The sequence below is a fragment of the Nycticebus coucang genome, chromosome 1 (assembly GCF_027406575.1).
Source record: "Nycticebus coucang isolate mNycCou1 chromosome 1, mNycCou1.pri, whole genome shotgun sequence".
Classification (NCBI taxonomy): domain Eukaryota; kingdom Metazoa; phylum Chordata; class Mammalia; order Primates; family Lorisidae; genus Nycticebus; species Nycticebus coucang.
In genome coordinates, this window is record NC_069780.1 from 71,527,870 (window position 1) to 71,543,812 (window position 15,943).

Consider the following 15,943-nt stretch of genomic DNA (forward strand, 5'->3'; position numbering starts at 1 on the left):
TCATGGTTCACAGCACTGTAACTCATGCCAGAGTGGAGCTAGATTAATGCACATCTTTTCTCTGTGAGGCACATCACAACCTTCTCGTACTTAGGGAGTCTGGACAGCACTTCAGAGCTTTGTTTGGGGGCCATTTCCAACAGCTAAATCACCAATAGAAAGCATAAAAAGCCTGGGCAATGTGGCACCAAGTAGACCACAATAAGGACACTTGGTCATAGTATGAGATTGAAACAAGAAGGCCTTGTCCACCTTGTTCCACCTCAGATGGGAATGAGCATGTCAGGTGACTCAAACTTTTGCCTCCACGTGCATGTCCACAAATGACCTCGTAAGTGCTGCGAGTATTGACTGGACTTTGTGGTTACAAATACACGTTAGCAAGTTGGTATATTCACAAATACTCATCCACGAATAATGAGGATTGACTGTGTATTTCCTTTGTCCATTTTCCTACTATGGTGCTCAGCTTTTTCTTACTGATTTGTGTCAGCTATTTGCGTATTAGGATTATACTCTTTTACCTAGCCTATTTCATAAATATTTTCCCCAATTCTTTCTTTCCATTTTACTGCTATTATCTGTTACTACAGTGGTGGCTTTTCCCCCCCCTTAGAGACAGGGTCTCACTGAGTTGTCCAAACTGGGCTCCAACTTCTAAACTCGGGAGAGCCTCCTGCCTTAGCCTCACAGTAGTGGGACTACAGACACATGCTACCATGCCTGCCTCAGTAGTGGCTTTTGACAGCAGCATCAAAGTGCTTTGTGAATGGCAGGGAAGCAGAGGTAACAGTGGAAAAGGAATGTTAGAATAATAGAATAATAATAGATTCAATAATAAAAATTCAATAATAGAAATAATAGATTTCTATTATTGTGAAAGAGGCTGGTATTTATGTATTTACAGGCACACCAAATTTGGAGCTTTGGTGATTTTTCTCAGGCACTTCCAAATTATGAGGAATCATGTAAGTCCCATTCTAAACTCCTATTTTATATTCATTTTCTTTATTTTAATTATGCTCTTTATGTGATATTTGTATCCCTTCCAGAGTCTGAGGCCATTGAAGGCCTTTTGCATTTGGGCTGCCTCCCACCTGTCACCCACTGTGTTACCTCACTGTCTCCCTCTTAACAGTAAGGAAGACAGGATGTAGAAATAACAGGAGGGAGAAATCCAGCAGAGACATTTGCCACTGGTGGTGATGGCAGAGGTGGGGGTGTATAGGTGAGGTTTGGAATTATGAATTAAAAATAAAAGTTTTGGAATGTCATAATAAACTATTTATTCACACTATTGTAGATTCTGTTTGCCAGAAACACTTACACATTGGCTGTCTCCTCCTTGTAGGTGTGAGAACTAAAAAGGCAGCACTTGGGACCCTGACGAACTACAGACAAGGGAGAGACATCCTAAAGCATGTAAGAATCTCTTTACTTGTCCTCCAACAGGGCACCCTGGGTGAAAGTTGGGAAGTAGGTTTCAGGGTGTCTCTGCCAGGCGGTGGGGGTAGTGGCCTATGTATGTTGACAGTGGTATAAAAGTATTTCCTAATTTATGATCAGCTGAAAAGTAGAGCTGTGTGATAAGAGTATCAGTTTTCCTTAAAGCCCCATGAAGTTTCTTATGTAGATCTCTCCAGTTGTTCTAGAAACAAGTCTCAAAGAGGCTTACTGGGATAGGAATTTCTGTTGCATTGTCCAACTGTTTTTTTTTGTTTTTTTTTTTTGAGACAGAATTTCACTGTGTCACACTTAGTAGAGTGCTATGGCGTCACAGCTCACAGCAACCTCAAACTCTTGGGCTCAAGCGACTCTCTTGCCTCAGCCTCCCAAGTCGCTGGGACTACTGGCACTTGCCACACACCTGGCTACTTTTCTGTTGCAGTTGTCATTGTTATTTAGCTGACCTGGGCTGGGTTCAAACCCACCAGCCTCGGTGTATGTGGCCAATGCCGTAACCACTGTGCTACAGGTGCTGAGCCTGGATTGTCCAACTTTTTATCAGTGATATAAGTGAGGTTAGATTCTGCCTCTTGTGAAAAAGGCAGTGAATTCCTAGATTGTCCTATCCTTCTGGGCCTCTGCCCTGGGTGCCCAGTGTCCTGGGTCTTTCTTCCCATGTGTTTGTCCTGCCACGCAGGGCCTATTGTCCCTATTCTCCTGAGTAGGGCCCTCCAGACCAGGAGTTCTGTCTTGCTTGATCAGACTTTCCCCAAACCTAGTAACTTTTAACAGGATATTAAAATGAGATTCCTTTCTGTCTCTGAGTTCTGGCAGAGACTCTTATCTCTAAGTTGAAAGAATAAAAACTGGTTTCTGCCCTACTTACTTAAAATGACTTTACTTCATTTATTATAAAAATTAAAACTATTTTTGCTATTAATTACTTTTGTTTATTAAAATCTCTCTTTAAATTGTCTTTATTTTATTTTATTTTGAGACAGAGCCTCAAGCTGTCACCCTGGGTAGAATGCTGTGGCATCATACCTCATAGCAATCTCCAACTCCTGGGCTTAAGCTATTCTCTTGCCTCAGCCTCCCAACTAGCTGGGACTACAGGTGCCCGCCATGATGCCTGGCTATTTTTTGGTTGTAGTTGTCATTGTTGTTTGGCAGGCTTGGGCTGGATTCAAACCTGCCAGCTCTGGTGTATGTGGCTGGCACCTTAGCTGCTTGAGTTACAGGCACTGAGCCTAAATTGTCTTTTAAAAAAACCTCTGACCTACCCTAATTACATTTTTGATAATACATACCATGAGTTTGATATGTTAGTTATGTGTATGCGGGGGTGGGGGGAGGGGGGAACAACCCTGACCTGAAGAATAATGTTAAAAATGTTATTCAAGTGCCACCTAACATTATCATAAGAATCACCAGTTATTTTTATACACACACACATATATTTCACTTTGAAAATGCTTGTCTATGAGCAACTAGCAAATCTGATAAATATAGCTAACGGGACAGGATTAGATGGCATACTTTTGTTTTCATGCAACTAGTCTATTTTAATGGTGGACCTGTAGAAATGGTGTGGTTTTTTCTGCCTTTTCTGCCTTAGGACCTGATAACTTTCCCAGGGACCATGTCAAGCAGGGGAAGGCAGTGCTGTGGCAGACAGTGGAGGGAGTTATCTGGGGACATTTGAAGCTGTGCAGTGCACTGAAAGTTATGTTGTGTGGTCAGCCCAGGACCTCTCTTCATTATAGGGTTGCCACCCGCTTCCAGGAAGGGTAGATGATTTCCTGAAAGTATATTTACTCCTAGCTGGCCTCCTGGGAGTTACTTGGAAGAATCATTAACTATAGCTAAATAAACAAATCCCCCTTACTACATGGAGTTGTGCTGGTGCCAAGCAATCCCATTGCCAATCAGTGTTGGCAGCTGTTCTGGAGAAGAGTCGCCTCTCTGGTAGGGTGCTACCCCACCCATCCCTGAAAAGTGGTTCTTCTATACTCACTTGTAGCCGCCTTCTAATTGCTGCCGAAAATAAGTGACATTACATCCTGCTCTTATTTATGTGAGACAGTAACAGGTTAAAAGCGTGTACACCCCCCGAAAACAATTAATATGGGGCACTTATTTGGGAAACTTTGGACCTAGAGTGCCCTACCACAAAAGAAATCATGACTTATTTAGGGGACAAGGCAAATCTTTTTTTTTTTTTAATCGACGATATATTTGGGGGAAGGAGAACAAGCACTGAGATGTAAAAATGGGCAAATTCCTGCATTAGCGATAAGTAGGGGTTGAATGAAATAGCCAATCATTAACAATACTTTTACTTTAAAAAGTATTTGCTTGGTTTTTAGTGCCTTTGTAACCATCCTCTAAATATCTAGATTTCTATGTCCTATCATGAAGAAGTTCATGGTGTAAAGTGGAAAGCAGAAATTTACACCCAGGAATGGCAGCTTCCCGTGCATAAGGCCGGTCAGGGATTGCAGAGTCCTTACCCTTTTTCCTCTCCTGCTTCCTGATCTGGTCTTCCTGAAAGAGGAAGGTTAAAAGAGAAGAAAATGCAGGAGCAAATCCAACTCCTGCCCATGAATGATGTCTGGTTTGAAAGAGGCAATTTAATTGCCAATTTTGTGGAAAAGTGGCCTTTGCGGATGAACGAGTGTTGACAACCAATTTTTCTTTAGCTTCAGGGACAGCGCGACTCTGCAAGCAAGCTTAGCTCATCCGAAGACTCAGAATGTAATCAACACTTCGATTACTGCCGGGGAAGACCGCTACTGTTTTATTAGCAGACTTGGAAAACGCAGCCACAAAGCTGGAGGCCCGGAGTTCGCTTGATAAACGACATTTTCAGGTATAAGGGGGCCCGGGGATACCTGGACCGTGGCAGGTTGGCTTTCTCGGACACTTCTCTGGGCTTCATTCCGCAGTTTTTTCCTTTTTAATTGCAGAAGGGGGACAAAAGTTGTTACGATCATTACTAAGTTTAAATTTTAACAAATGCTTGGAACCCCATTTCTCTGCAACCACCACAGAAACGGTGTTGCAGCCCGACCGTGGTGAGCTCTGGCGTCAAAGCGCCAGTCCCCGGGATCCTGGGGCGCTGGGGAAGGAGGCGGAGGCGTGAGAAAGGCTTTTCGGTAGTAGGAGCAGTCACCCCCAAGGGCCGGAGCCGGCCGCCGCCAGGGTTCCCTCCGCGCTAGGCGCCGCCGGGAAGCAAACCGGCTCCAACTGCCGGGCGAGCGGAGGCGACCACAGCGGCTCGGAGGCCCGGGCTGGGGGCGGGGAGTCGCGGCCCGTCACGCCAGCCCGCTCAGGAGGCTGCGCGCGCCCGGGGCCCTGCCCACGGCCCGCCCCCTACGCGTCGCCTCCGGGCCCCGCCCCCGGATCGCCCCTCCTCCTGACCCGCCCCCCGGATCACCCCTCCTCCAGCCCCGCCCCCTATCCCTCACCGGCGTATTCTTCCTCTTCCCGCTCCGCTGCCGGCTCCTGGCGATCATGTCCTCCTCCTCCTGTCGCGGACCGCCTCCTCCCTCCAATCCCCCACCCGCGCCTCTGACCGTCCTCCCGGTGCTGGTTCTCCCCCACGTGCGCCCGCCGCCAGCGCCGAGCGCGCAGGAGGGAGGGAGCGGGACCGGCCGAGGCTGCGCCGTGACCCGGGCGCGGGAAGGAACCCGCTGCCGTCTGGGCAGTCCGGGGGCCCCGGCAGCTGCTGTCTGGGGAGGACAGCAGGACAGTGTGTACTTTAGGGAAGTAGCCGCCCCCTTCCCCTTCTTCCTCCTAGATCCCCCTCTGCTCCCCTCTCTGCTCAATGCTTCCGTGTCGTTCCATTTACCAAGACCGTCTTTCTCCTAGGATTTCCATTGAATAGAAAAGATAATTAAAAGTAGCACCACCACTCCTTACCTCCCGTTCCCCAAACTCCTGGTGATTGTTGGTGATTGTTAGCCCTTAGGTTGGGTTAAATACATTCCAGGGGAGCCATCTGGTCTGATTCCCGGCAACCCTTCGTATGGTTTCCATTAAGCTCGCCAAAACTGTGCATTGAAAATGCGGCCCCGGAGCCACTCCGGAGCCTCCAGGATTTTACCCTGGCCAGCCTTGCTGGAGAGCCTCAGAGGGAGGGAAAAAAGAGCTCTGTTTAAGTACTGAGTCTAGTGCTTAATGGTCCCGTCTGAGGCTGTAATTACTACGGTTTACTACTCCAGTTGTCCAAGAGAAAATACAGTTCTCCATGGCAGTGGTTATCGCGCATTCATTCGTTATTTGTTTTTTTACTGTATGCTAGGCGTACCTTATTAGAATCCTGTTTTAATTGTGAAAAACAATGTTAATAGCTTTACAGATGAGTTTACAAAAACCTGGCTGCAGGGCGGCGCCTGTGGCTCAAAGGGATAGGGCGCCAGTCCCATATGCTGGAGGTGGTGGGTTCAAACCCAGCCCCAGCCAAAAACCACAAAAAAAAAAAAAATCTGGCTGCAGAAATTCGATTTGACTAGCAGCATTAGTACAGTGGAGTCTGCCCCTTCTCCTTTGCCTGTCCTCATTCCTTTAGCCCCCAAAGGCAAAGAACAAATATTAGCTTGTGGAAAAATATTCCCTCACACATGGGTTAGGTTAGGGTTTTTGACCTAAGAGAAAGGAAAGCGGCAGATTCATAGAATCATAGTGTGTTATAACTGGAATGTTCCTTAGAATTCATCAAAGTAAGTTTGCCAGTTTATTGAGGAAACTCAGAAAGTGGAGGGGCTTAAGGAAGATCACAGGGATTGTAAGTATAATACTAGCTTTCGGTTCTGTAGTATGGGCCTGGAAGAGTTGGGGAGGAGACCTGGCATTAAACGGCTTTATCATATACGGTAAAAAGGACTTCGGACAAACTCAGTTCATTGGTGGCTAGTACTCACTCTCTCCTGCCCTTCACCTGCAGTTCCTTCTCTGTTTTGTTCTAAGTAGTGCCTATTTGGAGAATTACAGCCTCTTTCTTCCCCTAACCTTCCCCCTTTCTTTTCCTTTGCTTTTCTGCCTATCTCCCCACCCCCTCCCTGACCGTGTGATTTTTATTTGGGGTTTTTAAAATGAAACCAGGTGCTGCATAAAACAAAAGCAAAGTAATAACAAGGAAAGACTATCCAATGCCTAAGGAATGTGCTGAGTTTTATGACTCAGGCTGTCCTGGCAAAGAACTTGGACTGACATGGAGAGGTGGGTGGCAGAGCATAGACCATACATGGCAGCCCTGGCTTCCCCAGATAGGCATGGTCAAGGCAGCCTGTGACTCATTTCACAAAACCAGAGACTCTTGTTCTTAGTGGAACAAGACTTCCCTGAGGCTGAAGCCAAATGATCATCGACTTTTCCCATCAGGGCCAGTTTGGTCTGATGAAACAGGCCACCTTCCCCGCCCTTCCCCCCCCCACCCCCCCCCGCCGGGGTGGGGGTGGGGACTGGAGGGGAAGAAAGCCCAGGCAAAAGGCCATCCCTGAAAAACAATTAGGCTTAATGAAATTGGGGGAGGGCTTTGGTGCACTTAGGAGATGAATAACATGGAAGCTGCAATATGAAAATTAGCACATACTGTAGTGGAGTCAGTGGCTTGGGAGTTTCAGGTCACACAAGATGGCACAGCACCTCAGGGGAGCGGAGCGCACCTGGGTGCCCAAGGAGTGTTTGCTCTCTGCAGTAGTGCATGGAGCACAGGAGAAGTGCCTCAGATGCTGCAGGGATTCTGCGGTGCCATTCCTAATGCAATCAGGAGTAGCAGCTAAGGGCACAAGTGGACTTTGCATAAACACCTAGAGAGACACCCAGGCACACATCCTCATATTTTGCAAATTCTTTTCAAATGAGCATGGTAACAGGGTGAGGTGTACATTTTTTCTGTTACTAACAGACAGGCTGGGAGAGTTGGAGTGCTAAGGAGAATGTCTCTCCTAGCAGAGGTGGTGGGAGCGGTCGGAATTTGGGTGACAAGGATCTGTTTGTGCACCCTTCATTACACAGGCCTGGGACTGAAAGTGATCCTTCTGATTTCTGCAGCCCAGAGAAGGCTGTCACTTTCTGAATGAAAATAAACCTTGACTGGCATAAATGAGAGCTCCTTGTAGCAGTTTCACTCACTGGGGCTTGTTTTTCCTTTTCTTCTCTCTTTTTTTCTGTTCTTTTCCACGAAATACCCATTGCAAAGCTATCATGACTATTCCATAATTGCAGGAAGAGCTCTGCTTCACTTTTTCATTAAAGTCTACTTACCTAGAAAAATAATGTCTTTTAAGGATGATGACTTCCTAAATATTTATAGTGTGAGCAGGTGTCACTCTGGTTCTGTGGGAGAATGGGCTCATTCATTGTTATTTATGATGTGACACTCTGGTGAGTGACATCTGTCATCCGGGTCGGCTCCACACTCTGTTCCACTGAAGTATGTTTACGGAGTGATTATGCCTGCAAATATTTGCTATATTTAGGCCCTCTCCTCCCCTAACCCCCTTTTAGCCTTCTTAAGTCCCCAAACCAGCAAAAAGCCAAGCTGAGGGTCTAGGAAGATTTGAACTCTAATGACAAGGCACAGGAGCTTGAACATGTGCTATAGAAGCACTGGGTGAGTCAGATAGCAATTAGGGTGGGCATGCTGCCTGTTACCATGGCATTCCTGCATTCAGATGGTTTTGTTGGCCTGTGTCTAGCACAGTGGTTCTCAACCTGTGGGTCATGACCCAGAGGAACTATACTAAATGGCCGCAGCATTAGGAAAGTTGAGAACCAGTGGTCTAGCGGGTGAGGGCTCTTGGCTGTGCATGAGCGGTTTTGACGGGATGAGCTCAGCTCTGAGTGGAGAGGGATGCTTAAGAAACTCCTTTGCAGGGAGCACAGGATTTCAGAGGCATTCAGACCTGTCACTGTGCACCCCAGGGGTCTAGAGATAGGACCTACTGGGGGCTCTGTGACCTCAGCTGGGTTAAAGTTTGTGGTGTAATCCAAGGCCCTTGGCTCTCAATCACACCTGGCCTCTGGCTATAGAGGAAGGAGGCCCCCTTCTGGGCTCCAGGCTTTCCAGCTGCACCTGTCCGACCCAGATATTACAGGCTGGGCTTAGGCCTACTTTAGGACTCCATATTTGCCTCCAATCAGCTTGGCTACCTATTGTTTATTCTGGTAAGGGCCAGGACTTGGCATGGGGACCTGAAGCGTTGCCAGCATTTTATTTTTACAGACAGGAAAATGCCTGTTTTTTGGCAGCTATTTTTTTTCTGGCACACACCAGAGATGACATAAAAAGGTTCAGGTGAGAAATTCTAAGCCCTACATTCATGGCTTATGGCATAGGAAATGGCCCCAGTGGGCCTCTCTGCTGAAGCTTTTGGGAAATCTATGATCTGTCCTTAGACTGTCTCCTGGGCAGAGTGGTGACCCTTCTGCCATGCCCTGGCAGTGGGAGCCTCTAGTTCACAAACCTCAGAGCCTGGATATGAGTTCCTGTGAGTGCATTAGCTGGTCTGAAATATAATGTTCCTACCTCCACTCATCTCCTTGCCTGCCAATCTACATACAATCTAGTCCAACGTGGATGGCAGAGTAAGAAAAAAAAATCAGTCTACTAAATTTCATGTTCATCAGTCCTCTTCAGACCCAATGACATTGTCATCCTGATGGTTGTAGAAGGCAGCCAGTTTCCATGGCAAGAAGTATATTATTAGACTTAGAGATTGCATTTCCAGGTTTTATTGTAATTAATATCTGTCTTAATATTGTTTCCTCTTAAAATATATTTTTGTGGGTCCTGTGATTCTGGCTACTATTTATTTGCAAGCATTTTGTAAAGTGTAATCAGATATTATACAAAGGTAAAATGGGATGGAAATAAAGCTAAAGGATTAAATACTAAGTGTATCTTGCCTTCTTTTCTCCCCAACCTTTGAAAAATGATTTGTTTCTAATTATAAAAATAAAATGAAACGTGTAAACAGTGGCCAAGAGATGAGGCTGCAGAGATGTTCAGGCCAGGTTGAAAGGGGAGGACAACCCACCTGGGCAATGCAAAGATGGTGTCTATGCTTGCCTGGGGGTCAGTTAGAGACAGGTTGTCTGTCAGGTTAGGGTCTTTCTCACAGGCTGGCTGGCTGGCCAGCTCACTGGAACTTCTTGGGGGGCGGCGGGAGGAGGTTAGCCATATCCTTAGTGTCTTTGTTTTAGGAGGAAAGGAAGAGGAAAAGGGGAAAAGTGTTTGTGTGTGGCTGTGTTAGGCCCTTCAACATAAAACCTGAATACATTCTCCTTTATTGCTGGTAGCCTGTGATTATCTTTTGGATACATCTTTCTTCTTTCTGGAGTACATCCTTGGTAGGTTTTCTTTTGTTTTCTCTTCTTTCTCCATCAGAGAGGGGACAATAAATTTTTCTGAGGGGTTGTGTGCCTAAGCATTTATTTTGGTCTCTCTCTGAGTGTTAGTGTTCATCAATCCTCTTCAGACCTTAGAACTCTAAGGTCAAATTTATTTTTCCTGAGAATTTCTAAACTGTCATTCCATTATTTTCTTGAAACCACTGTGGTTGATGAGTAGTCTCTTGTTGATCTGAATCTCACTCCCTTGTAGGTGATCTCAGTATATCCTATTGTGCCTTTTAGGATTGTTTTCACCTTGATGTTTTGAAGGTTTATTTTGATATCACTAAGTATGAGTTTATTTTTAAAGTTTACAATCCTGGACAGCCATGGGCTCTTTCAATCCAAGGGCTCAGGTCTTTCTTTAGTTCCAAATTGGGTGGGGAGGATGAAACCAGAAAGGTTAAGTTGATTGATATGATAAAGTGATGAGGAAGAAAGTAAAGGGACTGTGTGGCCTGAATGTTGGGAGGAATTTGAAGAGGTTATGGAGTGAAGAGAAAGAAGAGTAAGACTTGGAGAGATGCATTGCTAGTTAAGAAAGAAAAGTGTCTAAAGAATATTTTAAACTCTTTGGGTATATATTTTAAATGTGCTTATCTCTTTGGTGTTTTGTGGAGAAACTAAGGTCCATTGCTGTTAATTATATTTTTTTCTGTAGGACTCTAGTTCCATGATTTGATGTTGAGACTAAAGCACAAGGCTGCCTTGGGATAACATGAGTTCTGTAAATGATGTTATTTTCAGTAATTAAGCAAATATCTTTCTTTCTCTTTGTGTGTGTCTCTCTCTCCTTGTACCTTCCCCCACCTACCCAGATCACAGTTTCTTCTTCTTTTATATAATGAGGAAATGGAATTCAATATTCTAAAGTCCTTCCATTTCTCTGAAACTCTCATTCTTTCTATGTTATTCATTTATCATCTTTTGCCTAAATATTGTCTTTTATGGCTAATAGCCCATAAGAAGCATAGACAAATTGTTTGTCACTCATCTGGTAATTTGATTTGTTACCAGCTGAGCTGTCATGAATAGAATATAGATATGGACAGAAGAGACAACACAGGGGCCAAGCTTATAGTAGGTTAGGACTCTTAGCTTAAGATCTGGCATGGGAAGCTCTGTTGGGTACCCCAGAAGGTCACTACTCTAGACCAAGGAATTCATTCCATAGATTCGCTAGGTCTACCCATTAGACTTGATGTATGGCACAGAGGGACAGGATGTGGGAAAGGCTCAAACATGAACTGATATTCAACCAACAATAATAGCATTTCTGAGTCAATAAAGGCAGAAGATGCAAACAAAATCATATGTTATATCTTTTCGCTGTCTTCTTGAGACATATCATTGTATTGGTTTTTATTTTATAACGTATGTGTATTACCTTTTAAAAAGTACTAAAAACAGGGCGGCACCTGTGGCTCAAAGGAATAGGGCGCCAGCCCCATAGGCCAGAGGTGGCGGGTTCAAATCCAGCCTTGGCCAAAAACTGCAAAAAAAAAAAAAGTAATAAAAACATTTGTAGTTAAGCTTTTAAAAGTATAAGGAATAATCATTGAGGGTGCAAATTCTCCCAGGAGATTTGGATTGCATGAGAGCTTTTTCTTCTACGTCCTGTGCCTAATATCCAAGTTAAAGTGTTTAATATGATGAGACAGTGAACATATGCAGCCTGTGTAATCCGAATTACTCTCCTGACTAAAAGGTAATTAGGGATTGAGTCTCTGCAGCCCGATACCCCTGACAAATGCCGAGCTCCTGGTTGTTAGATACTGCTAGTCTCACTGGAACTTGAGACCTGCATAGTGTTGGGGGGCCTAACACAGCCCTACACAAACCCTCCCCCCCTTCCTCTTCCTCTCCTCCTGAAACAAAGAACACAAGGATCTAGTTAGCCTCACCCACAAAAGAAATTCACCAACGAACTACAACTCATCAAAGCCCACCAGGCAAGCTGTGGAATTTGCCCACCCCTTGGGACCCGTATAAAAGGGGTGTCTAACTGCCTCCGGACACAGATGCCATCTTTGTCTTGCCCAGGCAAGTTGCTATCTCTTCAGTAAACCTGGCCTGAGCTTTTCTGCTCCTGGTCACATCTCTGGGTGCTACTGCTCAACTTCTCACATAGCATCTGTCTGAGTAAATAGGAATTCAGTACATCTTATTAATACAGTTTGGTATTTAATGTGGCACCTTTCAGATGACTCCATACATACTGATCAAACTGGGTCTTCAGTCAAGACAGGAATGAACTCTCTAAAGTACTGAAAAGTTGTCAGGGTCGAGCTCTGCTGACCTCCCCAGAAGCTTACTACTTGTTGTTTTTTTTTTTTTTTTGAGACAGAATCTCAAGCTGTTGCCCTCAGTAGAGTGCTGTGGCATCACAGCTCACAACAACTTCAAACTCTTGGGCTTAAGTGATTCTCTTACCTCAGCCTCCCAAGTAGCAGGGACTACAGGCACCTGCCACAATGCCCAGTTATTTTTTATTGTTGTTGTAGTTGTCATTGTTGTATTTTAGCTGGCCTGGGTCGGGTTTGAACCTGCCACCCTTGGTGTATATGGCCAGCTCCCTGCCTACTGAGCTACGGGTGCTGCCTAGAAGCTTACCCTTCTTGACTGAGGAGTTTCTTCTATAGATTCTGAAGGTCTACCACTGGAGGTGATGTGTGACATACAGGAGGGAGATTTGGGAAAGGCTTAACAGGGAACTGATATTCAACCAGCACTACAGCATTTCTGAGCAAATGAAGGCAGGAGGTGCAAACAAAATTAAGGTCAGGATGTTGCTGACAGTTCAAAAGTTCGGTACTTGTCCCCAGAGCCTAATGAAGAATGAGGACAAGTGGTTTGAGTAAAAGGAAAGAGAAGTTTATTAATTTGCCAACAGATGAGAAGGATGTCAGACTCTCATCTTAAAGAACCATTGTCCCCCTTTTAGGCAGAAATACAGAGGTTTTCAAGATGGTTTTCAGCTTTAGGCTCTTGCTGTTTAACTGTGGTTGGTGGTTCTGGTTGACCTTATCTCTGGTGATGATGATCTTGTGACCTTTGCCGGAACAATTCCATTGAGGATTTCTTCCTGTGGTTGAAGAAAACAAAGAACAAAGAATACTCCTCTGCCCCTTTGATTACTGGCCTCAGGCAAGAATGTAAGTTTTAATTCCCCCAAAGCATGTGTGTGTGTTTGTTAAAGAAACAACTTGTAATATATCTTGCCCTTTTTCAGACCCTTAGTTCTGTTACAAGGAGTCCACTGACAAAAGAGGGCACCCAGGTGAAAACAGGGACGCGCAAAGGCTGTTGGTGTCTCTTCCTATTGCCATCAGCATTTCTTTTCTGGAAGCAAGGTTTCTTCCACTTTGTATATAGCCAGTGCCCTCCACCCATCTTCAGAGAGAGAGAAATGCTTTCCAAATTATAGATGTCTCTTCCTTTCTGCAAAGAAATGTGACACTATGAGGTTTTCAAAACGACATTTACAAAAAGAAAGAACCATGAATTTGCTCTGTAATTTGAGGATGCTATATTTTCCATTTTTGGTTAATGTATAATTAATTGTGGCTCCCAGCTCATTGGATTTCCTGCGTTCCCCTTTGTCTTCTCCCCAACCTTCATGTTAAGCAGTTCACGCTCTACACATTTGTAAGTAAATACTCTTCTGGAATTCAGTGCCCAAATGAAAAATCTATTTTTAAAGACAGGGAATCTGAAATAATAACCACCCCTTGTTTTAAAAATTTAGGTTTTCATAAAACAGCATTTGTAAAAGCAGGCCCACCTCTGGAGAACATGTGACAAGTTTCTAGCAGATGTCATTACTGCAAAGTACTCCCCTCAAAACCCTTAGATTTTCACTCCCTCTGAATTTGCCACTTTGATGGAGGAGCCCGCCATGGTGACACATAACACTCTGCTTCTCAAAGTGTGGTCTGTGAGGCTCTGCCAGATGGTCTCCTTCAGAGTAATTGCATCCAATCTGATAATATTTATATTTGTATTTCTGGCATGAATTAATAATTTTCTCATGATATTTAATGAAAAACAGATTACTTCATTTCTATCTCATACAGCCTAGTACCTTTCTTCCCATTCTGTCTGATGAGAGTTTTTTTTTTCCTGTCACTGATGTGGCAGCAAGTGTGGACAACATCACTGAGCACAGCTCTTTCTCTCCCAGAAAGGATGTGCAGCCCAGAAGGACCTGAGATCCACTCCTGTCCACAGAGGTCGGGTTTGCAGTGCCTCAGAAAGAGCCAACTTGTCAGGGTAACCTGTGACAAGGGCATCAACATAAATAACCTCTTTTAAACTTCATGGTTTACTTCCTAGCTTTAATATTCTGGACTGAGTCTTGGCTCTCTGGCCATATCCATCATTTTTTTTTTTTTTTAGAGGCATATCATATTACTTTCTAAGCCTTCATTTTCCCAGAATCCTTATTTTAGAATTCTGGCCATAGCAGAGGGGAAGGGGGACAGGAACTTTCTACCCCTTGACCTTTATTTTGCACTTCTCTGGACTCTTGTGCTTATAAGTGGTACTAAATTTTGTACATGAAGACTCTGTTTTCTGAAGATGTCTTTGGCTAACAGATACTGGGTCCTGGCAGACAGCAATGGCAAGAATGGTATGAAGACAAATGGCCTGTTCTTCAAAGGATGAGTTTATACCAAAAAGATATGGAAAACTGGTTTGGAGTGTGGCTGGTGATTATAATGCCAACAGTTTTCTCTTCTTTGACAGAATGCGAAATAGGGAATGGGAAAAGGTTAGATTTCCCCGAAGGGAAGATTTGGCATCTTTTGGCAAGAGGTAGGTATGTATGACTTTCATTTCATTCACTGCCAAACTTAATATAAGGGTAGAACTTTCTCCTTGTTGCTAGCTTCTCACCACCAGCTCATTCTTTAACCTATGGGAATCTGGGTTCCACTCTCAACCTACTGCTGAGACTGCATCCTTCAAGATCACCATCAAATTGTAAAGGCTATGGGATTCAGACTCACCCTACTTATCCTTTTGTACAACTTCATGTAAAAGTCTCTCTGTCCTTGGATTCCCTACCAATGCTGTGCTTGTCTGTGACTTCTCTGATTGTTTCTTCTCATCATCCTGTGTTGCCTCCACCTCCTCTTCTTCCATTAAAGCTGGCATCTCTCAAGCTTCTGTCTTTGTGCCCTTGCTGTTTTTGTGCTGCTGTTGCTTCCATGGTGTTATCACCCTCTCTGTTGTCTTCACATATCCCCTTTGTGTCTACCAGTCTGAACATGAACTTTCTTCTGAGCTGCAGAATACATTTTCACAGTCTCTTCTACACAAGAGTGCCCTATTCAGACTAGAAACTATTGTGATACACCTGGTGAGGATGCTAAGAACCTGCACCAGGATGTTAAGAATGAAAAAGAGAGGACAGAGACACAAAACATTTCACAGATAAAATAAACAGAGCTCTGTGATGGATAAGCTGCCCAAACAGGGGGAGGAAGAAAAAACAAGAGGAGAGAAAGAAGGTGACAAAGCTGATCCCCACATTTTGCAGCTTAGGTAAGGTAAGGGATGGGTATGCCTTTATTGGAGCTAAGAAATACATGAAAGGTCAGATATTTGGGATGAGATGATGATTTCAGTTTAGAATGTTTTGAACACACCTTGTCTCTCTGCCTCTTTTGCCTTTTGAGTCTTTCCTTTTTTTTTTTTTTTCCTTAGTTTATTTTGTGCTGCTATAAGGGAACACTAGAGACTGGAAAATTTATAATGAACCTCCATGTCTCTGAAGGCTTGGAGGTCCAAGATCAAGGGGCCAATAGCTTGTGAGGAAGAGGGCTGAAATCATCCCTTCTTGAAGAGCCCACTTCCAGAATCACCAGTCTATTTTCTGTGATATCAGCACTGATCCATTCTGAGGGCAAAGCCTTCATGACCTAATCACCTTTTTAGAAGTTGCACCTCTCAACACTGCTGCTTTGGAGATCAAGTTTCCAACATACACACTTTGGGGGTTCATTCAAACCACAGCACTTTCTTAATGCTGCTAGAATTATCTTCCTAAAGCACAGGTCCCATCATGTCATTCTCAAAATTTGTTGTTAGC

The 15,943-nt window shown here is 44.4% G+C and overlaps 1 protein-coding gene across 5 annotated transcripts in view; it reads left to right on the top strand.

Moving 5' to 3' along the window:
- Positions 1-15,943, top strand: part of C1H4orf51 (chromosome 1 C4orf51 homolog) — a 162,010-nt gene that overhangs the window by 41,508 nt on the left and 104,559 nt on the right. For 4 of the 5 annotated variants that reach the window (XR_008378637.1, XR_008378632.1, XR_008378648.1 and 1 more), the window contains exons 4-6: positions 908-968; positions 1,352-1,422; positions 4,149-4,318. Coding sequence is in view for 1 of the 5 variants with exons in the window: in XM_053582212.1 (XP_053438187.1) it covers positions 908-968; positions 1,352-1,422; positions 4,149-4,253 (237 nt within the window). In the remaining 4 variants the exon portion in view is untranslated. Of the gene's footprint in view, positions 1-907; positions 969-1,351; positions 1,423-4,148; positions 4,538-15,943 lie in introns of those variants that run through there. The other variant, XM_053582212.1, reaches the window with a different exon arrangement.